A 24,868-nucleotide genomic window follows, 5' to 3' on the forward strand; every position below is an offset into this window, starting at 1 on the left:
TGAGACTAACCTTAAATTCAGATTTGAGTTTGAAAAGAAAGAGGAGAGCAGCCATGGACAAATATGGTTTTGGCACCAAAAAGGGAGGGCAGAATTTGAGATCATTTCTTTTACCCCAACCTGTTCTTTAATGTTCATATTGACTGCTATTTGCTCTGAGTGTTTGCTCTGTGACCTAACAGATTTTATTATTAGTATAATTCCAAGTATATGTAGTTGACATTTTTCCTCCTCTATTTCATCCCTTCTAAATATTACCACTGAAATTATGCGTATTCACTTTCCTTCCATATTCAACGTCCCCAAATAAGCCACTGTCTATAATTCTGCCTTTTTTTCTCATACAGTCCCTCACCTTTTGTTGGTACGTGAACATGCTCTTCATAAAGCCATATATAAAGAGATTATTATTTGTACACTTACAGATTTCCTTCTATAAAACTACCTTGTTCTCCCTTGCTGCTGTATTAGACTTTGTTGCTCCAGTCAGTTCTTAATTTCTTTGTAAAAGACAAGTCTTGATCAGTGTCAAGTCTGTGGAAGGAGAGCGCCTGGTGTTAGTGGTGCAGGGTGATGAGGTCTGTAGAGATCATCTCCTATCATTAAGAAGATCTGCTTCTTGCCACACAGTGGGAAAGAGGACCACACTTGCCCTTCTCTGGTCTACTGCTTGCTTCTCAGCTGAGGTAACTGCTTAGTCACTTTTCTGCTTTTTGCAGATGCTTTCCATAGGGACCTATCTGCTTAACCTGGGGAAGGGCTGGATGGTGTTATTGAACATCTGTCAGAAGTTTCTGCTTTTGAAGAACTGAGACCCCCCTGGCCTAAAGAGGACAGCAAAGAGAGCTAAAATCTTGTGCTAGAGAGTGTGTTCTCCTACACAAACATATAAATTAGCCATTCAGTGTAGAGTTGTTTTATAAGGAGTTACAGATTTGACGAGATCGGTGAGTGAGTGGCAATCACTCTTCCTGGGTAATCTACTGTTGTGATGTCCATAGCAGCAGCGTTCATTAGTGCAGCTCAGTATGGCCACTGAATTTTGATTTTTCCTTTGAAAATACACTTTCAGGAGTCCTCACTTATCTCAGAATTTCCTGAGAAATACGAAGTTCTTGTAAAATCTTCTGACACTCCCATTTCTGCCCCCTCATGACAAATTATATTCCTCTTACCTCTTTATTAAAACGATACAACATGCACAGGACAGGTGGCCCACAGGTAAAATCTCAAATTAAATTCATATGCCTAAGCATACAATGTCATTGTATTGTGATTTTAAGAGTGCCTAACCTTGAATAAATTAGTAAATAGGCTGACAGTATATTTTTGAGGACCAAGCTGAACAGCAGCAGGACTGAGACAAATAAGGAAGGGAAGTACCAGGGGCAAAGCATCTTTACAACACCACAGAGCAAAAGCTGCTGTAAAGCAGATATGTGTTAGAGTGATTGGTGCCTCAGTGCTCTCCCCATCTCTAGCTAACGAAAAATGATCCTTTTCTTCTCATATATGGAAAAACATGTTTACCATTCATGCCTTACAGAAAAGCACATCTTCTGTTTCTTTATTTCCTGCTTTTTCTACTGAAATGAATACAAATACAATGGCAGCTTCCATGTGACAGCCACTGTCATCCACAGCTTTCAGGGCATCAGAATAGAGATGCGCTTGTAGGATCCATTGTGAGCCATTTCTTGGCATCTGAATGATGAATAAATACATCTGACTGAACAACAAATGCTCCTTTGCACTTCAGTTCCATTATGATTTTCAGTAAGTCCACCATGACTCGTGATAAAAATTAGTGCTCAACCAAGGTAAACTGTATCAAACAGAAGAGGCTTAAAACCCATACTCCTCTAGTTAATTTAAAGAAGAGTCTGTATTTTTCACAGGGAGTATCTTGTGAATGAACTTTCAAAGCCGCTCAAGGTCTGCTCTCCCTCTCTTTGCAGTTTTAGTGGAGTTGGACTTTAGGCACCACCAACTATATGAAATAAACTTGTGGATTAATCAGAAAATGTACATAGAAGGTGGGTGGGACATGCCAGTTAAAATTCCAGTTAAAATACCAGTGAACTAAATGTGACAAGTATGTATTCACAACTTTGAATGAGTGTGTTAACAATTAAAATATTTTCCAGTGGGAAATAGGAGTAGTAACCAATGACAAAAAATTTAGAGGCAGACAAATTTTGTAATGTTTGTGGTGTTTCTATGATAGGGCAAACATCTATAAAACAATTACTGAATACATTGTGCAAACCCCGGGACACTAACTCGGCACATCCATTATTCCACACTAGGCTGTGTCAGGATCGGCACTGAGAATAGTAAGCGATGGTGCATTAGGAAAAAAAAAAAACTAATACTAGGAATTATTAAGGAGTTCTGGAGCGTATTTTACTAAAAATAAAATCTTTGTGGACCGCAATGTCCAATTACTTCACAGTTATATGAAATTTGCATTCTATACTCAATATTTCATCACTGGTTCAAATGCCTACCAATGTGTCTAAGTATTCAAGTTTGTTTGTTGATCCCTCCTTCAATTGAGTATGAATTATTGCTTACATAGAGAAATTCTTATTTAACCGAACAGCTGTTAACACATGTTCTGAGTTGCAAGAATTGTTAAAGTACTATATTTGACTTTTTTTGCAACAGGTGGTAATAAAATATGCAGGGGTAGAAAATTTAGTAAAAACATCAGGAAGTTGGTAGAAATGAGGAGGAATAGCAAGATCCATATAGTAATTTTCTATTTTGCACAAGCATCAATTTTTATCTGTCATTATTTTCAAGTAAATAATAAAATATAGACTATCTTCCAGAATTATTTTGCTTTTTGATGGCCAAAAGAAACAACCACTGATAATCTGTGTTTCTTGAAGGTAGATTGCTTTGGAAGTGTAGGTGTTTGCCACGGTACAATAAAAGAAAGGCAAGCATTAGGTAAGATAAAACTGCACCAGGTCTCTTAGGACTTTTTGGGAGTCTGGTTTGTATAGCTGAAGGCTTTAGGACACTGCCTAACATATAAGAACCTGTATTCATTTACAGAATTGCCTTTACAACTTCTAAAGAATGCATACTTGGTGTGGTTATGAAAAAAACACAATGCAGGCACCAACAAGGCTTCTTCCAAACTTGCGTTTCCATTTAAAACTTTATTTCTTATGTTCAGAACATCACCAAAACCATAGAAACTTGTAGGCACAAATGACTTCAAATCCAGAGTTTCTGAATAAAATATTTTCTAATGAAATCTCAACAACACATTTCATGATAACTATATATCTTAGTATTTCATATATACATACAAAAGTCATGCGTTGTAAAGACTGATTATGTCTAGATCATGTTTTCTGGGTGCTAAAATTAACTGTAGATCTTACATTTTTTAAATATGTCATATTTTTTTCTATACATTTTAAAGACTTTGTTATACTAATATCACATTCCCAAATAAAACACAAAATGTAATAAAGCTATATATATTCTCTATTTATGTTCGTTTTTAACCTGTATTAAAAAAAAAAAAAAGTAAGAGTAATAGCAAAACAACTATTTTAAACTAGCTTACAATTATGTAAGATATCTAAAATCTAGTAGTATAAACTAGGATGACAATGCAAGGGTATAAAATATGTTCTCTTTTGAGTCTGTGGTCCGTGAGTAATATTGCTTCTGTACTGGCCTTGCTTTGATCCATGCAAGTCCATGAAACAATTAATGGCTTATTATGTAGCAGGTAAGAAATCAACTGGGAATTAAAGGAAATGGTCCTGAAGCCTAGCATCTGGCAGCTAGTTGTTTTATTTCCACCTCTGCTATACAATTACTCTTTTCTTGCTGAGGCACAATCCAAAAAACTCCAGGGCCAAATTTCCTTGTAGTTATAACCCTTTCAGTTTAGTTCAGATCCCCTATATTGTACTTCTGCAAGATTGCTTACTATCTAAATAATTCCACCAGTGAAAGCAGTAATGTCAAAAGGATCTTTGTCTTTATATGACCTTTTCTCTTTGAGTTTCTATCACTATTCTGTGCTGGCTGCTTAGGCGTGTGCCATGCATGATGACCTCTATACTGCTGACCTCTTTATGTGACCCATTACTTCTTAAGTGTGATCATTCTTTTGATTTTCCAGTTTGTCGTGGTTTAGCCTCAGATGGCAACAAAGAACCACGTGCCCCTCGCACGTGCCTTCCTAATACAGGAAGGATCGTAAGAAAAGGCAAGACTCTTGGGTTGGGACAAAGGCAGTGTAACAGAACAGCAAAGGGAACAGGCAAACAACAACAACAACACGGACAGGGGAATATACAAACGTGATTACGCAACGGCCGCTCCCCGCCGCTCGCCGACCGGCCGGACCCGGGACGCCCCAGCCCGCTTTTAAGCAGCAACTTCCTGCCCCCTCCCCCGGCAGCTCAGGGTGGGCGTGGCTCACATGGCATGGAATACCAGGAAAAGTTAACCCTATCCCCACCGGAACCAGGACACAGTTTCATTAGTGGAATTCGATGCTGTGAAGATGAGTATTGTCAGCCATTTGCTTACAAAGTAGATGTGCAAACATGTATAAAAGTCTTACTAAACACAGTGCTTTTAAATGTTTTGCATCCCCGACTTGGAAATACTGTTTGATCTATTGACAGACAGACAAGAAAAAGATGCACTTAGCTGTATAAGCCATACCAGGTTTCTATTGTGTTTTAGAAACTATTTAAGAATGTGAAGAGACAGTCTAACCAGACACAGTTCCACTGGACTGGGACTGAGTTGATCTGCTTTTGTTGCTAGGTCTGCCACTGGCTGGGAACTAGTGGCAGACTGCCTGCTGGGTAACCTATGTGCATTTCCTCTCTTCGTGTCTCTGTTTCACCACCTGGGAAGTAAGATAATGATGCTGTCCTTTTTGTAAAGTGCTTTGAGATCTATGGAGAGAAAGCATCGTATAAGAGCCAGAAATTTATTGCTAAGGAGGAGCCTTAGCTTTTTTTCATGCTCTCTCCAATTTTCCCTTCTAACACAATGAAGTAAATACAATGAATTCTGATTTTGTTTAATCAGTAGGAGATTTACACTTGATTTTAATGGTGCCAGAATTTCTTCTCAGTCAATGGCAAAAGTTGTGCTCCTTTCTAGACAGTGCGAATAGCAATTCTTGCTCAAAGAAATGTGTACTATCAATCTACCTGTGAAATGCCTGCACTTTTTTTTTTTTGAAGGGTGGAAGGGAAGCAAGCAATAGTGCTGAGAGCAAAAAGGTAACAACTTTTAATGCAGTACTGCATCTGAACAGCCCCTAGAAGATATTTATAATGCAACAGCATGCATACTAATAATACTAGTACTTGACTGCATTTTCCCGTAGTATGATTTTGACATACATATTTACCAAAAATATGGTGGTTTGTTTTTATTATTTCAAAGCAGTTCCAAAAGTGCAAATTGTAGTTTATTCACTTTGATGTGTCCTTTAAAAAATGTATGTGCTTCTTTTAGCTTAGACAGTCTTTTTTATCAGTAGGATACATACTTTACTCATTCATATTAGTTTTTTTTTAAAGTTTTGCAGAGATCCAGAAAAGCTCACATTTTGTATACTTTTTCCCCATCCAAAAGTTTTGAGAAGAGCTGTTTGCCCTGACAGAGTGGTTTAAACCATTTTTTTTTCTATTCTGAACTTTGTATTGCATTGTAACGTAGTACTGACTAGAACTCTTAACATGCCAAATCCTGTAATACTTGTCCCGACAAGCCTTCTCTTAGAGACTTGTGGGCCCTAATGCCAGATATAGGATTTGGTTCTATAAATAGTCACAGCAGTTCAAATCATTAGTTTAAATGGTAAATATAAAACCCTTCAGACAATATAAAGGCAATAGATCCGGTAGTGCATGAATGCAAAACCATTCTAATTGGAACATAGTAATGTAAAGAAGTTTCACTCAGCTAATCTGGTAACTTGAATAAAAAGTTTGTATACTATAATAACCCCTCTCCAAGGGTACCACCAGTTCAATAGACTCTCTGTTCATTCACTAATCACACATGTTCATTTAACCATCAGCAGCATCTCAACCGAGCCTTCCCCATAGAGAATTTTGTAGGGGACTCCCCAGCCAGTCCTCCCTGGCAAAGCTTTCTGTTTGTGTACGTACAACATTTCTATACAATCTGACATTCTCCACAGGCAAACATCTGCTCTTCTGAAATACACTGGTGGCAGAAGCACATGTCATTCTTGAAGCCATGGGTCCAGAAAAGGAGATCATTTCCATCTCTCCTACAAGGGCTGGCTTTTCCTTCAGTTCAAACACCGCATTGTATTAGAAAGAAATCTCATGCCAGTGGGTAGATAGATTATCTGTTCCTTTTAGCTGCACTACCCCCACACTTCATTTTAGTGTGAAAGAGTTCATTTATTTGGCAGATCCAGACTACCTTATGCACACTGCCCCACCAGCCAGTAATGAAAATTGCACATTTGTCCACACTGTGATAACGCCACCCACCATGCATATATATGTTCTAGGTTCTTTCATGGACACTTCTTTGTTTTTCTTCTAACATTATACGTTGCCTTCTCTTGCTGTTATATGCAAATGTAAATAATATTATGTTGTCTTCCCAAATCTGCCACATTATGCTAAGGACGAAATTTCTTTTCTTTTGTAAATTGCAAAATTAGATATCCTAGCCCAACTTTCTTTTACTTCCAGATTTTATTTGCTGGTAACTGCGGTACACGATTTTTTAATTGTTGGCTTTTTCACAGTAACCACAGTAACTTGTTTTTTCAAATTCCAAATATTTATTTTAAACTAGATACTAATAAATAGGTGTGGTTGATTGCTGTCTATAGGTTTTACATGAGTATTGTCAGACAGGTGAGACTGCATGACTGACTCCTGACAATGAAATTTCACATCACCACACATTTGCCTTTCAGCTTCTCTTTCCTTTTTTGCTGCTTGCTTTTTTTGCCATCAATCTGTAAACTCACAGTCCTGCGTTTCTCTAGGTTTAGCAACTCCTGGAATAACTCTTTCACATTGTGGTTCAGCTTGGCAGAGGTCTCCATGAAGGCACATTTCCACTTCTTAGCCATGGCTTCTCCTTCACTGCTGTCCACCTCTCGATTTTGGTTCTCATCATTTTTGTTCCCCACCAGCATTATTGGAATACTTTCTACGTCTCCTTTAATCTGACATATCTGCTCATAGATCAGTTTGAGTTCCTCCAAGGACTGTCGGCTGGTGATAGAGTAAACCAAAATGAAAGCATGTCCTTTAGAAATAGAAAGACGTTGCATAGCTGGAAATTGATGGCTCCCTGTAGTGTCAGTTATCTGCAAAGTGCATATGCTTTTATCACAGCTGATCACCTGCCGATAGGTGTCTTCAATGGTAGGGATGTAGCTCTCTCTGAAAGTGCCCTTCACAAATCTCAAAACCAAAGAACTTTTGCCCACTCCTCCAGCTCCAAACACAACAACCCTGTAATCATTGCTTTGCTCAGGCATGTTTCTCAGTGTGTCTGTTGCTCAGCTAGAGGGAAAAATCTAGGAAAGAAAATGACAAAAACAAGACAGACGTTAATATATGTACAGGTGCAGAGTGCACTTTTTGATGTCTTTCCTAATAAGAGATATGAATGTGACATAAGTGATGGCATACTAGTTGTAGTAATTTAAGAAGACTTGCAGTGGATTGCAGATTGATTTATTTCAGTAGTAAATTTAGGATTTGCAATCCAGCCTGAACTGGTAACAAAAGAGCAACTTCGTCACTTTGTGAATTATTTTAAATTAACATTGTGAGTTTAAGTACGCTTCCTACTGGACTAAAATCTCCAGAAATAAAAAGCTGCATCTGGGAAATGGTATTTCAGCAAGGCCAAGGCCTGAGCAAATTGTAGAAACTGAATTATTGTTCCGTCTCTAAAACAAGCCTCCTCAAATCTTTGTTGAAACACAATGGTATACACATGTATGACAGTTAATTATTCAAAACACGCCATCTCTTCAGTAGTTAGGGAATTTATCTCCACTACTACTGGACAACACTCTTGAGTGACATCTAAGGTGTATTTGTAGCTTATTCAGCAATAACACCAAGTATGCTTTGCTTCAAAATCTTTGGGAGCATATGCCCCATTATGATGTGTTTTTCTACTTGCGCTTCAGGTCAAAGAGTACATTTTGGTAAGCTGAGATTGTTCATGTTCAGTCTGCCTTTTCATTGTAACTTTTATTTTACAGCAGATGGTATTTGACTGGAAACATACTACCCTTATCAGAATGGTCGTGCAGGTATCTTTGCAATATTTTTAAGTGGATTATATTGCAAAGGTTGGCAATTGCGTATGTCAAAGGTGACAAAACTCCGCAATGCCTGAAGTCAGTACCCCTTGAAAAAACCTATCTGTAAATGGTAGGACCACAGATATTCTCGTCATTATTAAGTAATAGAATTGGTAAAGCTTTCACAGGGTTGCAAGCTGTAGTTGTTTTAGAATTCACTGAATTAAATGTGACGATTAATTTGGCCTCCCATCAGTAGCAGCTTATTAGGTACACAACATGTACAAGTGTCATTCTATATTTAGTGAGATTTAAGCAAATAAACACTAAAAAATTGAACCCTAAAAGTCTAGGATATTGTTACTTTTCAGACCAAAGCTAGATATATAAAAAATACATATGGAACAAACTGCAAAATTTGCTGCACCTATATTGGTTGTTAGGAAAATGAGCTGATTTGATAAAGAACCTTGTCCAAGTGCCTTAACTGTGCCAGGTGATTGAATTTGTCTGTTGCAATGTTGCCAGGGTAGCAGTTAATCCAGAACAACCCAAAGGGATTTCTTACAGAATAAGAAATTCTTCAAGCTATTTCTTCGCTGCAGCAGCAGGAGTGATTGCATTGTGAGGCAGGATTTTAAGTTACCATTTACCTGTCTAGCACGGGAAGAATAGCAGTGATGTTGTAGAGATATGGATGTGAGTGGAGCTCCCATGACCTTTTCCTACTTGTCAGCCCACAATGAATTTTTCACTTCTACATCTTTGATGCTGTTGCTGCCTGTGCCAGCTAGATTAAAGCTATGGCTATCCATGCTGCACTAATGTCTTCGTCTTGCTGTTCAAGCATACCCTGATTTTGCAATCCTTCTTGTCCAGGACGATCTATTCTGTCCTAATTCTAATGTCTGAACAAGCTGAAAACATCTGTCTTTACATTATGTGTTGGATGAAGGAGTTGTACTTCCTCATCTGCCACATTGTAGGCAGTGCAACTGGGGACGCTGATCCTGCAGCAAAGTGGAGAGCTGTCACAGCTCTGCCTATCCAGCCTGGCTTCAGGCGGATGGCAGCCTCACCCCTTCCATCTCTCCTACGCTGCAGTCACTGTCATTCTCAGGGACCTGTTTAAATATAGAAAAGATTGATAAATAAGAGTGTTCATCCTGAGGCACTGAAGCAAAATTGTTTCTCTCTGACAGGAGAATTCAAGGAATGGAAAGAAGACTAGTCTCAGAAAACACGGGTCTATGTTCTTATATAAGAGAGAAAACTCTCTGAGGAACAAGGAAAACGGGTGAGCCGCTCATGCTGCTGAGAAAACAAAAAAGACCAAAGTAGCTAGCAAGAAATAAGAACAGAGGAAGCTAGCAGGATGCTATTCCACCGAGAATAAACTCATACCTAAAAGCTGCAAACAAGCAAATTCAGAACAGCCACAGAGCTTAGAGTCATGGGTGACTGCAGCAAATGGACTATCATAAGAATTATAGTTTAATTTTTTTTTTGAGCAAAAAGGCAAGAGAGAAAACCATGGTTATTTCACATGAAAAGCAGCTTAAGCATTGCACAATCAGATAATACGTAGCCTAGGAACTATGGGATAATGAGAGAAAATGCACTATGAAAATTTTTACTATGAAAACTAGTGAAATACGGAGTAGAGGAATAAAATTTTAAAATCTAGCTAAGTGTATTTCTGCTATATTAAACTTCATGCTTTAAGCATACTCAGAAAATTCAAAGAAAACTGGCACATATGGCTGCTCCAAAATTAGAACAAATTGAAATGTGGTACTTAATGGCATGAATTGTTATGCAACTGAAAAGCTTCAAAGGGAACCTGAAATGGCATGGTAACAGTCTTCAAATACATAGTAAGTTGCAAAGACAGCGAGTGTATGGGAAGAAAATAGAATTGATGGGCTTACATTGTAGAAGAGATCCACATTAGACAATAGGAAAACTTTACAGTGGTAAGAAGAGCACACCAATTGCCTAGGGAGATTTTGCAGACTGTCTTTAGAAATGACCATAGAATCACATGATAATTCAGGCTGGAAGGGACCTGAAGAGGTCTCTGGTCCACCCTGCAGGTCACAGTAGTGTCAGCCACGAGACCAGACAAAGTTATTCTGTTCTGTCAGGGTTTGGAAACCTCCAACATTTCCCACAGCCTCTCCAGACAACCTGCCCCACTGCTAAATTGTCCTCAGCATGATCTTTTCCCCCTTATATCTAATCTGAACTACTTGTGTTCCAATTCATACCTGTTGTCTCTCCTTCTCCCACTGTACATTGCTGTTAAGAATTTTACTCCATCTTCTTTGTGGCTTTTCTGTAGGATTTTTGGGGGGCTGCTGTTTAGTGTCCCCCAAACTGTGCCTTCTCCAGGCTGAACCAGGCCTGGCCCCTCAGCCTGCGGGGCAGAACAGTGCTGCAGCCCTGGACACCTCGGTGACTTTGGTGCCCTCATCTGAACTTGCTCCTCTCATTACAAATTATGAACTTCATAGTTCAAACTCTTAGTGTTCTTTGGGTTTCCAATTACACGTGGTTGTGTTAACATTTGCTAAATCTGTGTCACTGTCGCTGGATTTAGCCACTGGATCTCCATAGTTATCTCCTATCTCTAATAGTTTTTTATGGCCTAACTTTTTTATCAATTGTATTTATGACTTGCGTCTTATGTTTGTATTTAAGCCATGAATAACATATGCAATAATGGGTAAAAAGTATAAGAAGGCTGAAAAATAACTTCTGAAAATTAATTTACTTGAATAACATGAGAGTAACATGAGATTAGAATGTCACAGCTGCTGAGCCCTTCCAGTTTGTACTTGAAAGTAGTTATAGAAAAAGTTGCTCACTCTCCAGTCTTTCCACAGTTTTGGTTTTGTTGCAAAGGATTTTCATCATGTTTGTATTGATAGATTTCCATGAAATGTCACAGGTTGCGATTTTTTTTAAAATCATAGATGGTGTCTTTTGGGGTAGCATTCGTTTTATAAAACATCCTGATACCGCCTTTGTTGTCTGGAGTCTGAGGCTTTGATTGTGTCTTAACTGATCCAGTTCTTGAGGTTTTATGATGTTCTACTGAGATGTCAGTCTGATATGCAATATAGGAATTTTAAGATGCTGTGTATTAATTTCCTGAAAGCTCTTTTTCCTCAGGTAAAATCATCTCATGTCAGTCACTGATATTTTCTTTTGTTTTTTTTTTTTTTAAAGTCTAAGGAGATGTCTCTGTTTATATTGACATTGTTATGATGAAAATCCAATAAAGTACAAGCAATGCATTTAGTTCAAAAGCTTGCATCAATTTAAATTAGCAGTCCATGAGGCCATCTGGTGATTGCATCACTATGCAAAGATATAAGGTGCAAGGTGCAGAATAACACCAAATGTAGTTATAGATAAGATGGATTTCAGCATGGTTGTAAGGTTAATGGCCAACATATCACTGGTGAAAAAGGTACATATTATTTACTTGCAGAAGGGTAAAAGAGCTCTGTAAGGAGTTTTTACTTATTGTCCATTATGCATATAAACAGGCATTTCTCTGGGAGCATTTTCACCATATCTGCCAATGAACATGGACTTAAAGAATGGGGATTTTCCTGCTTCCGATGCCTTCGTCCTTTACTACCAGACTCGATTTTTCATTTTTTTTCTTTCTTTTCCTTTGCTTGTTTTGCTTTGGTCTTTTCAAATCAGTGGAAATTTGGGTATATTTGAAGAAAAAATGATAACAGCTAAAACAGCTTTTTCTTGCAACATGAGGTTCTAGTCCATGTGGAAAGCACTTTTTTTATTCTCATGATGAACAAAATGTTCTATGAAAGTCTGCTTCTTAATGATCAGCTAGTGTAAATTGTGACTTCTTCACTGCATAAATGCTGTACCACTTTCGATTTCTGTCACCTCTGGCTTTTAAGCAGGTGTTGTTCTTGCCATCTTTGTTAACAGAGAAGAATATTTTCATACTGTTAATGTCTGTGTCACTGATATTTGGGCAAAGCATTGGGCAGAGATAAATATCCATTCAAAATACCTCCTCTTTTTGCTTTGCAAGTTTACATAGAATAGGGGGATGATTGACCAAGTCACATCAACATGAGTAGCTATGCATAGATTGACAATACTAATCAAGGTAATTAAAATTATTTGATGCTTTTAGACAACTACATCCTGAATTTGCTTTGCCATATCAAAATTTCAGTTTGATAAGTTATTGCAACATCATGCCTTGTTCTCAAAATGTTTATCTGTTTATTGGTGACCTTCTTGCACTTGAATTTAAGTCTTTGGTACTTTTGTTAGCAGATACTATCCAAGGATATTAGTTTAAATAGTATTTATTCATAATTGTTATAACTTTTTAGATCTCTTTGCAAGCCAAAAATATAGGGATGTGTGTCAGATATTTTTGATCATACCTTTCCCTATAGAAAAACCCAGGAAGTCTTGAAAAGCAAAAAAGTTGAAGATAGCAATTGACTGTATTTTGCTCAAGGTATTTTTGCAGTGTCAAAGATCACTAAGCCACTTGACCTAAGGTTTCTCTGAGTTTTTTCACTGTGTCCCGTGCAGTTTGAACAAAGTATCTTGTTTTATTCCTAAAAATAATTATTTGCCTACAGCTGTTCCACTTAATGATAACTCTCTGAAAAGAGTTTTATTGCTTTAGGAAAGATGATTATGCTGCTGATGATTAAATGCTGATAAATAGTTAAATTGGTTGCTTCCAGAAATTTCTCAAACTCCAGCAACAGCTTTGCTGGTGTTTCAAAGTGATAGCTTGGTTTTTGCATTAGTCTAAAAGCTTATGAAAGAAGTCCCTCCAAACCCAAAGTTTATGCAATTGGTCACTGAATCTTAACCAGCGTTAACATTGATTTCAATTAATGCTGGAGGATGGCAAAGAATGGTGTTTCAAAATAACGGCAATACTGCATGATCAGTGAAGATTAAACCTACTCAAGACTTCCAGCACTGAATGGCCAAGAACTAATATACTAGTCTACCGAAAGAAAGCTAAGTTAGCGTCACGTAAAGTACTGTTATTGTGAAAAGGAAGACAGGCTCTGTTCATGTGACATGTAGGTCCCAGTTCAGCAAAGTCCTTAAGAAAGTGCTAAAATTGTGTACATTTTTCTCATCTGTTTTTTTAAAGCCAGAAGGAAGCAGACCAGACTAAGCTACAGAGAAAATGGCATCTTCTATGTAAACAAAAAATAAATGAAGTTGCATGTCATAAACCTGCTGTTTCCTGTGGCACACTGTCCTTGTTGTAATATTTATTTGATCTTCTGAAAGTAAGAGGCAAAATCAGACGTTCTTCTTATCCAACATATTCATAGAAGCACAAATTCAAACTACAAATTCAATTTCTTTTGACTTAAACAGTTTCCGTTTTAGAGCTAGACTTTCTACAGTGTTTGAATTGTTTGAATTTTCATAGAAAATTCATCATTTAGAGACTTCTAACTGAAATGAAAGTAGTGGCTCAGGCTGTACAAAACTGGATGGGACTGAGATAGAGCAGAAAGCTAAAACTGCCCTGCATGACCAGAATGACAGCAAAAAAAGTGTGTGCTTTGAGGGAGGGGCATTTGGCCTTAGGGACTGCAGTGTTTGCTTTCAAATATCTAAAAAAGAAAAAGGGAAGAAAAATTAAAATTGCTCCACTTTTTCAATGTTGGCTAAAGTGTTTCTTGGTTTTTGGGACAGTTTCTTCACTACATTACAAATGCATATACTACACTACAGATACAATCTGTGCAGTATGTATTAAGCCAGGATATCAATTTTAGAAAGTTTTTTCAGAGAGGTTCTCCAAAATGTTTTGCGGATTCCCTTCATGCTGTTGGCCCAACATAGAAGAGTAATAGAAAGGACAAAAGTCTTTCTGAATAATTTGTTGCAGTTTTGTTCTGTATTTACAGAAGTAGAATATTACCCTAACAACATCGGTAGGTAAAGGAGGTAGAATCCAGCCCCTGTGCTGTTCTGTGGTCACAGAACGCTGTGCTCTGCTTTAGCAAATTGTCATATTTTCATCACACAGATGTTGAAAATCTCATTCCCAAAAACAATGCCTTTTCAAAATTGTTTGAAGCCCTACAAATTATCATATCAAACTGATCCCTTAATAGAACGAAACCCCAAACAGATCGTTGTCATAGTAAGAAAACCTTTACTAGCTCTTGGGCTAAGATACAGCCAGCAGAGATCGTGGCAGAAATAGTTTTGCTAGGCAAGAACTGGAAAAAGAAAGGGGAGAGAATTAGATGAGTTTTCTACAGGAGCAGTATGTATCATGGGTTTCCAAAACCAGGTTTAACTAAAGTGGCATCACTTGGTGACAGAGAAGGCACACTGGTGACAAAAGAATGGATGATGCAGAAGGGTCCATTGATTCCCTTCTCTATTAATGGTTCATGTGCAGAAAATGCAGAAGGTGCTGGACCTGATCCAACAAAGAGCTTTAGAATTAGGAGCACATTTAAATTATTTGATGTGTTGTTGCCCAAGAGCTTTCAGAACTAACCCCTGAGTAACAGCTATGTATTAATGAACCCTTACCATAAAACAAGATTCAGCACCATTGAATATACTTAGCACATGAAAAAAAACAAACACTTCCTTTCATGCAGAAACAGCGACAATATACTAGTTTAACCAGGGTGGACAGGTGTCCTACTGGTTGTCACTTCCTATTTAGTGGATTGGCTAACCTTAAAATTAAAAAAGAAGAATTTCATGACTCAGGTCCTGTTTAAATTCAGGCTTTGCTTTAGGCATGTTAGACATTTAATTGACTTAAGAGGAGCTACTCTTATACTTGTGTATATATCTACTCAAGCATTTGGTAAACCAGTATCTTAATATTTTAAGCACTTAGGGTCAAAACTCTGTGGGAAACAACTCAGAAGCTTTTGCGTATGTGTAGTTAGGTATTCGTAAAAATGTCAAGATAACAGCATTGTATTCAACTCCCTGTGTGACTGATTTTTTGGGGGTTTCTCCTCAGGTTAACAGACCAATTACTGTAGTTTTTTGCTCAGTTTTCAGTAAATTTAATTTACCTGAATAAAGACAGAAAGATCAACTTACAGTGCTGTATGTTCACTTTTCAACATGTAGGACATTATGACATTGGGTAGAGGAGTAGGGTTATTAACTGGAATTTGTCACTCATAAATGGAGAATCAAAGACTCAGTCTGACCTTTCAGCACCTCTGTTTTTTGGTAGCAGAATACTCTCTTTGGCAATTGGCTATGACTTTCCATGCTGTAGTGAACTTCTTCTTCTCCAGATATCCACTAGCTGAAATAGGTGACTTTTTATTCTGTATTTCATGGAAAAAAGGTGTGGCTTTTAAGTTTTCCTTAATGGAGCAAGTTAGAAACATTCGAAACACTAAAAAAAAAACAAAACCAAAACCAAAAAAACCCAAACGAAAATTTCCCAAATAATCATTTGGATCTATAGGCTTTGGATATTAAATTCCATACTTTGTGAGATTCATGATAAAAATCCTAGCATAGGCAACAAGCTAGCTCCATGTAAATGTGTGTATTTACACAGAAGAACCATGTGTCTGTGGAAGACTGGTTTCCACTCAGCAGAGGAAACTGTACAATGACCAGTGGCCTTTTGCCTTTCCACTGTAGTTCTCTGTATTCTCTAATATTAATTAAGACTATTTAAGCAAGTCTTCTATAGAAGAAAAATTATTAAAGGTTAAGGACCTCTGATGAATATATTCTGATGAATATAACTCCTATCTTTATTTTTCTTTGCTGGGCTGGAAAGGATAGCTTTATTGCTACCCTGACCATTGGAGCACTTCTCATACTCTTCCACAGTCCAAATAACACCCCATTGAAAACAATGTGGCTTAAAGTGAGAATGTCAGTATCTGTCTTGCTGTCCTAGATGTGCATGGTAAGTCCTCCAAAAACCCTAACAGCCAATATAACATATTTTGCAACTGGTGTGTTGGGCAATAACAATAAAGATAATGTAGCAGGTTTCAGGACCCAGAAGGATCCCTGGCAAGTACTTAAGTAACGCAATCCACTGTTGATATCCTTCCAGGCACTAGTGAGAATCCTGAACTTCAACCGAAAATTTTCTCCAAATCAGACAGGGCTGGAAACCAGCAATTAAAGTATAACTGTGGGGGCATGGTATCATTCCTGACAGCTTTCTTATAGACATTTCTAAATGTTCAGAAGAAGCTATTTGCTGTCTATGGTGTGCAATTTGTCATAAGGTGGTTTGGAAAATTTTATTTATATTTATTTTTATGCTAAAGCGTATTTTCTTTAAGAATTAAAGATGCAAATGTGCATCTCAGGACTTTGACAAAACTGAATACTTGCCTTACTGAATTTTTTTTCATTTTTAAACAGAAATGCGATTTAATACTAGTCTTCATCACTGTCCCAGCTTTCAGTACTTTCTACTCTGAAGTAAGAAAGGTAGGTTTAGTCTTTAGAGTAGTTTATTCTCAATTAATGTTTCTTTTCCTTGTAGCAGTAGACAAATTTCTTATAAAAACTATATTCTAAACATTAAAAAATACTTTCTCAATAATATTTGGTACCATTTCAATGTTTGAGTGAACAAACTAGGAAAACTAATGGTTTTTAGTTGGGTTTACAGCAATATTTTAGCTATTGGTGGTAGGTAATATTTGATTATTTCAATTAGTAACTTTTTGAGAACAGATAAAAGCTGTCAGTCTAGATTTTCAAGGAACAATATAAAATATATAAAAGAGGGTAAAGTCTCCTTTTCTTAGCTTCATAATATTTTTAAGTTAGAACTACTGGACATTTTGGGAAGGAAACATCTTCAGTCCAGCATTGGATTTGCTCTTTTCATGGATCTGCTTTGCTACATAGATACTTTTAATGAGGATCCTAAAGACTGTCATAACTTCATTGACACTTATTCAGATTCAACTAAAACCAGTTCCATTACCCGCAGTCAGGGTGAGGGTGATTGCATTTTGTTGCCATAGGATACCGCAGCCCCGCACAGTCAGAGGAAACAGAGGCAGATTTTCATCTCAGAAACAGAAATCTAACTTTCACCTCAAACTTATTTGCTCCCAAGGAGGTGCTCCTGACCTCAGTGTGAGTGGAAAAGTGGGACTGCCACAGACTTGACATACCCTTTTTAACATTTTGCTCTTGTCTTCTTTTGATACTAATTTCAAAAATTATACAGTAATCAATATTTCATTGTCAAAACAAATCAATATTTGCTTTCTCAAACAGGCAAAATAAAGTGTGTTCTGTTTTAATTCACACAGTTACATTGTCGCTTGGCAGGTCTTTTCTACTGTCTTTCCAGCAGTAAGATAAGATAATTCAATGCATATTTTAATTTTAATGCAACAATAAGAATGTAGTGAAAATATCTGTTTGTTGATACTTAAAAACCTTTGTTTAGGTGGAAAGCAAAGGAAAAAAAATTTCCACTGATGCTACTGATGTTTCACAAAATTGCCATTTTTCTATTTTTCTTCTCGTATCTAATACTGCCTAGTAATACAAAGTATTAACGGGAAACAAGCATTTGGAATCAGCTCTACATACCAAACCAAATCTCCCACAGTGAATACTGTTCCAGTTTAAGTATACAAATGGTCTGATACTCACGTGCAGGGTGGGAGCTGGAACATTCAAATGCAGCTTATTATATATTACAGAATAGTTTACTGAGGAACACTGTGAACTGAAAGGAATCCAATGTAGCATGTAAATCAAAACCATAAAAAAAAGTAAGAGGAGGATCAGGTTATAAAGAGAAAGAAGTAGAGGAAAAGGACCGTGGAATTGAAAGCTGTCATTCTGCAGGAGCATCTCTGAACCAGAATACTGTTTATTGCAGGTTTTTAAAATAAGGTAAGTATGACGCAATAGTGCACCCTCTGTCACAATGAAAAGGGGAGTCTTTTTTTTTTTCACACACGATGGTGGGATCTCTTCATGGGCAGGTGTGCTGTTTAGCACAAAAGACAGTCATGTGATCCTCAAAGGAAACTAGAACCAGCATTAGTAACGACTTCAGGAGCACCACTATCATTTTATATATTATCCACGATTTTTTCTGGTACTACAGACACTGTAGTGTGTATAGTACAGACACTGCTGGAGTAATATAACCTTGACCACTTGGCCAGAAGGAGCCATGCCTCTGAATTCCAATCGTCTTCCAAAGACCTCTGCTCTGCGTGAGAAGGGGCGTACTATTCAGCCTGATGACCATCAGGGCTATGTGTCTGCTCGTGTTAACCACAGCACAGCACAACCTAGAAGAGAAATATGCTTTCATTTGGCTCTTATGTGAGACGTGTGGAAAACTGTGTTTCCAAAGACCTCGACCTATTTGCAAAGAGACTTTTCAAAGCACACAACTTCTGATGAAAAGTATGAATGCTATTTAGTACTGAAAGAGACCTTCTGGATTATCAAATCCAATCCTTTGCCATTGCAGACAACCATTTCACATAATCTGTTCCATCAAGTCCCAACTGAAAAGCATTTAGAGCCTTTTCTTTCTATTACTTCAACGAGAAGGTAATTTCAGAAACTTGCTTCTCTAATGGCTTGAAACCTTCCAGCCTAAGTGTATTCACAACCCATTTATACCCATTCATTCTTCACTCTTCCCAGGGATGAAGATAAATAACTGTACATTGCAATCATTCCCTCAGTTCCATGAGGGAATTTCATTGATTTGCAGCCTTGTGTTTGAACCTGTTCCATGTTCGGACAGTTCTTCATGCAAAAGCCTCAGAATTGTGTCGTGCAGTGTGAGAGAGAGCATGAAACCTGCAGGGATACCATATTTCATAGCCCCTGAATGATGGTATAGATATTCTGAGAGAATTGGGCACTACTGCATTTAGTAAGTATGGCTGGACCCTGGGGGACAGTAGTGCATCAATCAGAAAAGATAAAAAAAAAAAAAAAAACAAACAAAAAAACACAGGGGCAGACAGGGGAAGACAAAATAGCCCTTTAACACAGAATTAAAAATTGTGAGACCTGCAGACATTCCAGCTACAGTAAAATGCAAACCCTGGCAAAGGTATAAAAGCAATCAGTTGCAACAGCTTCATTTTCATGGAAAGGTATGAGGATGCACCTATTACATACCTATATGTGTGTGCATTTATGTGATTTATGTGCAGGCATATATGTATTCATGCATGACTAAGTACTCATGAAAACAAGATATTCAGAAAATGCTTTTAAAATAAAATACATCAAATCTTATTGCTCCGTGCCGGGCTCACTCAGTTGTGACTGAGTGCTGCAGCATACAGAGCATCCCACATTTCACAGGGAAGATAGCAAGAGAGGAAGTATTATCAAATTCGAATTCAGTCACTCACAGACACTTGAAAATGGTCTTTCATTACTTACTTTCTTTCATTCAATTGAGAGGGGGACAATATACTGAACACCGTCTGCCTGTCAGTGGAATAGGCTAAAGTTTTATTTGTTTCAAAGAAAGCAACACCTGGTGTTATTTAAGTCAGATTCAACATTTTCGTATTATTCCATCACATAAATTAAAATGTAGCTCTCATTTAAAAAAATTGACTCTCTCCTTAAACCACTGCAGTGGCTGCGGTATAAACTGGGGCAAAATTCAGCACATCAAGTTTTAATGAATAACAGTTTCTTTAAAAGGTTATGAAGCTATTACTAGCACCCCAGCACATAGAAAAATGATATTGTTTAACTAGTCAGTGTGCATATGACCAGTTTCTGGCTTCCTCTTCAGCCTCATCTTATAGCATGACATGTTCTCTACGTAAGATACACACTTAGATCAAATCTTGCGGTCGTAACTCACGCAAAACTCTATTGACTTTGGTGGAAATTTTGCCTGAGTGAGCACTGTGGATTTTGGCCAAAGGAAATAAAGACCTCGAATCTCAGTGCAAACCTACATTTATTGTATGAGTCGAGGTAGAAAAACAAATGGAAATATATTTACCTGTGTAGGAACAGAAAGCTCCAAATGTTCTTCAGTTTCTGCCTGTCATGGCACCAGCTGTTCACCCTCTCTGCCCTGGGTTTCCTCCACCGGCAAGTCCCCGTCTCAACCAAGGGGGCTGCAGCTCGGTCGCCTGATGCTTTCCCTGCGGTGGCTGCTGCCTGGCGTGTGCTCGCAGGCTCGGCGCTCCGGCGGCTCTGCTCCTCTCCCGCTTTCTCCCCAGTGCCGGGGCCGTGGCTAATGCTTTTGTTGGCTTGATCGCAGCCTCTCTCTTTCTTTCTGCTTTTAGGGATGGACTGACTCCAGCCCCTGCTGGTGCTACTGCCTAAATGGCGACTGCAAAGCTCATACAGGCTTTTAACTGCCACCTACTGAATAATTGTGGAATATATATATATATATGTATACGTATACAGGCTGTAATTTTCTGTCTTTCTCAACAAACATATTAGATTTTTACAATCATTCTTTAAGCCCTCCAAATTTTCTGTAGTTTACATTAATCTGTGTTCATAATTCTCCCTTTCTTTCAGCACCTAAACCCAGAACAAGCCTGTTCCCTTCACTTTAAAATGCTTACAAAGCCTGTGGCGAGGTTAATCCACAGTGGCAATAAACCAGACTAGCTCTGTTCAAATCAATGGAGCTCTGCTGATTTATACTGGCTGAGAAATTAATCCTTTAGGTCTAATATTTACTCACAAAAATACACTAGATAGCAAGTATGAAAAATATGCCATAAAAATAGATTTAACCTGAGACAGCCGTCAAAATCTCACTCATCTGAAACATTTTTTTTTCTTTTCTTTTCTTTTTTTTTTCTGACAGCAGCGTAAAATAAGATTCTTGAGTTTTATGGGCAATTGTAAATTAAGAAAGTACCTTGCTTTTTCCACCTTTAATGGTGATTTTTTAGGTGAAAAATCCAAAAGCAAGAACTAATGTCTCCTTCTGCTGTTTATTTTTAAAACAACAACTAGAAATACTCAGGGCTTTTCTTTCTAGACTAGAAGTGGGGTCCAATGGAGAGGTTTGAACTCCAGCTGCAGAAAGGAAGTCTAAGTACAGGGTCTCTCTATGAATCCCCAGGGGATGCGCAGGGAGATGTTACCCTCATAACCCAGTAGCTGGGTTTCTATACTTTCTCTGAGCTCACATAGCTGGGTTGAGTCATGACATAAAAAGGCTCTGTGCTCGTTCCTGCAGCGGTCAGGTGGTACCCAACACCCCGGCACAGCAGCATGGTAAGTGTTCAATTTTTAGGCTTGCTGTGACTGCTGAGAGAAGCACGGGTTGAGCACCTAGCTCCTAACAGCTGGTATGATTTCTTAAATGCCACTCTCAGTAAAGGATGGTTTTGTTTTTCTTGTTTTTATGAAAGATTCGTTCATCATGTTAACGCTTTTGTTGAACAAGAAATGAAATTTTTCTCCTCTGCATGTGTGTCTTACAGAAGTGTAAGTGTCTTAGGATACAGGATGACCTGGCCAATATGCCCTGAGGAAGTAATTTGCAATAGTCTGCAGTTCTGGTACAGAATAATCCTGAGCCCTGTTTCTACAGGCTCCCAAGCAGCAAACTGTGAATCAAACCTCCCAGCCACAGACCTGCTCCTACAGCCTGGGAGCAAAGCCCTGCCTTTAGTTTTGTCACCACTTCTCGGCAATATCTTAATCCTGTGTGCTTGGAGAATTGGTTAATTATTATCTTGAAACCAAAAAGTCAAGGTATTATAATTACTGCAACACAGCAAAGCTTAGTCTATAAGGTTTATAATATTACATAGGGATTTAGCCTGTGTTTTTTCCTGGTACTGCCTGATAGTATCATGAGTGCAGAATCTGGCCCCACTTATTCAAGGGGTCTACAAAGCGCTTCTGTAGTTACAATGTGGCTTCTCACTAATTTTCAAAGGTAACAGATCTCAGTCCTCAGTGAGTATGTCCTGATTGCAAACGTGCCTTAAAAATAGCAGAAATACCTGATAAGATTTAAAGTTATGATTTTCCGTAATGTATACTCACTCAGTTTACATTAGAAGTCTGGGAGATTTTAGTTTTTGAACCCTATTCCAACGTGATGGTTGTTCAAACTTTTAAAAACATACCATTTCAAAATCCTGATTCTTTCCAAAACTGAATTTACTTCCGTTACAAGTATCAGTATAGACTGTTGTAATTCTTTCCTTACCTGTCCAAAGAACTGAAATCTTTCATTTCTAGGTTGCAGATATGTACCTACACCAGCAGACACAAGGTCCAGTTCTACAGCTTCAATGGGTCTCTCTCCCGTTGAAATCACTGTGAGATATTTCTGAGCAGAAGCATAGATCGCCAGACCACAATGCACTCACTCTAAAGGATACTTGTTAGGGATTTCCCTTACTATCTCTGCTGAAAACTAACATGACAGTTCCTAACCTCAGCAATGATTTTGTAATGCTGCTGCTTTAAATGGTGTTGTTCAAGTGTGCCAGGCAAGGCCGACTTCCAAAATCCCAGAAGTGCCTCAACCTCATCATAAATACAGATCATTCACACCTAAACAGCAGATCCCACAGACCTAAACACAGGTCAGTCCCAAGCAGGTCATCAGCAGCACAGCAGGGTAAAGATTTTCCTGCCCTAAGCTTCAGGGAGGTTGCATTGCTCTGAATGCTGGTGTTAACGTGGGGCAGAGTGGACAGGGTCTGTTGACAGTGAAGAATTGCCCTTCTCCCAGGGGCACCAAGGACCTCCACTGTGCAACTCCAAAATATGTACCAGTATGTGTTGCCAAGTGGAAGGGAAAGTTCAGAGGGCAAGCGCACAAACCTCTATGAAACTATTTCTATTACAAGCTTCCCTCACAAAAAAAAGTCTTAGGCAAGCTACATGATTGTTATGTTTCCGTGCCGTGTCCTGAGCTAGAGAGTGTGTTTAAAGAACAAGAAACCTCCTCAGTTAGCAAAACATGAGCTACCTAAAGCTTGAATGAACATTTAGTACAAACCAGCATGTACACTGAAAGTACAGCTTCTGAGTCAAAATTCAATCCATGGCCCACATACAGCGTGGAAAAATGAGAAAGTCTTCAATTCCCCTGTAAAAGTTTAAGATGTAAAACACTTGCTCACTTGTAAAGATTTTCTCTCTGTAAGGTTGAATATGGTCTTGACAAAGAGCACAGAGCAGAGAGCAAGGACTAAGCTCAGTTTGATCTTTTCTGGGACGGTTTTCCTCCTGTTAACCTCTGTTTCTTGGGAATGCTTTTACTAAACCACATCCTGGCTAAAATACATCCCTCTTCTCTTGCATGCTTGCAAAGCTACTGTCTTAGCTATCCAATGTCTTAAAGAAATATAACTCCTCCCTACAACTACCCTTAAAAATGGCTAATATTTACCATAAATCTGTAAAAATACCTTGTTATCTTCCCATACTGTATTTCCAAGTTGTGCTCAAAAATGAACTAATGAATTGTCTTCATCGGCAGTATGTAGCACATGACAAAAGATCTTAGCACACTATTTTTTTCGGAAAGATTCACTCGAGTTCTTGTCCAATAGGAAGAAATTAACCTTAAGAAAAAAAAAAATATTAAGAGTGTTTTTCCAGGACAGCTGATGGTCAGCAGTGGATCTTTTAACGTCTGTACTTGGTGCAGTAATTAGATTCCTACTCTGTGAATATGATACTACTGTAGCTAAAGGAAAGGACACACAAAGGCTGTATTTTGTATTTGTGCACCTCATTTGAATCTTAGGCAATTTCCACCATTTTGTAAATGAAGTATAAAATTTCAATGACCTTTTTAGTGCCTGGACATGGCTTAGAACCTGAAAAACTCAAAAAAAATTAAATAACTAACAAGTCACTACTGCATATAATTTTGAAAATGTAATAATCAAATTATTTACTGTACTTTTACTATTTGGCTAAGAGCATCCTAGACCATTTACAATGGACTAGACAATGTGAATATCTCTGGTAGAATCACGTCTTATATATAAAGCAAATGTGATTAAAACTCATACGCTGTGTATCAGGCAGTTAGTGGTCCACACAATGTCATGAGATGATGGGGCCAAATTCTCCCTGGGTGTAATTAACATTCTCATTTATGTTGAAGTGACTCCAGACTACCTCTTGATTTAATTGGGGTTAGAATATGTTTTAACAGTAAACCTCTGTGAAATCTTGTGGACAATTCTATGATTCTATGAAAGCTAAAAGTGCAATTCTTCTGGAGAGGGACATCTTACGCTGTAATATTTTCAGGCTCTGTGGGTAGATAGATGAAATTTTTAGGTCATCACTTCGCAAGGTAATGTGTTGCACACAAAAGTTGAAAATAAATAAAAAAATTAAATTATAGTTGCAATAAAACCCTGCCTAGCTCTTAGCTTGCAGTAAAAGAAAGCAGATACTCCAGCAAAATTGCAAGGTGTCACTCCTGTAGACTGTAGATGGAATCGATAGCTTGGAGAAAATATTGTCAGATCCCATAGAGTACAATTTTCTTCTCCTTTA

The 24,868-nt window shown here is 38.0% G+C and overlaps 1 protein-coding gene across 3 annotated transcripts; it reads right to left on the reverse strand.

Moving 5' to 3' along the window:
* Positions 1–5,242: 5,242 nt before the first annotated feature.
* On the reverse strand, positions 5,243–20,691 carry DIRAS2 (DIRAS family GTPase 2). 3 transcript variants are annotated; one of them, XM_074570538.1, is made up of 3 exons: positions 20,358–20,691; positions 18,005–18,657; positions 5,243–7,579 (listed from the first exon to the last, which is right to left on the reverse strand). In XM_074570538.1, the coding sequence occupies exon 3, from the start codon at positions 7,538–7,540 to the stop codon at positions 6,941–6,943; it is 600 nt and encodes a 199-aa protein (XP_074426639.1). In that variant the 5' UTR covers positions 7,541–7,579; positions 18,005–18,657; positions 20,358–20,691; the 3' UTR covers positions 5,243–6,940. The 3 variants fall into 3 exon arrangements, with proteins under 3 accessions (XP_074426639.1, XP_074426637.1, XP_074426638.1); XM_074570536.1 differs by lacking the exon at positions 18,005–18,657 and having other exon boundaries at positions 20,358–20,496; XM_074570537.1 differs by lacking the exons at positions 18,005–18,657; positions 20,358–20,691 and adding an exon at positions 15,556–15,645.
* Positions 20,692–24,868: the final 4,177 nt, after the last annotated feature.

This window comes from Larus michahellis, chromosome Z (assembly GCF_964199755.1).
Source record: "Larus michahellis chromosome Z, bLarMic1.1, whole genome shotgun sequence".
NCBI classification, from domain to species: domain Eukaryota; kingdom Metazoa; phylum Chordata; class Aves; order Charadriiformes; family Laridae; genus Larus; species Larus michahellis.

What these genes read in the sequence shown, in the direction of transcription:
- DIRAS2 (XM_074570538.1), bottom strand. Translation starts at nt 7,540, where the DNA reads ATGCCTGAGCAAAGCAATGATTACAGGGTTGTTGTGTTTGGAGCTGGA.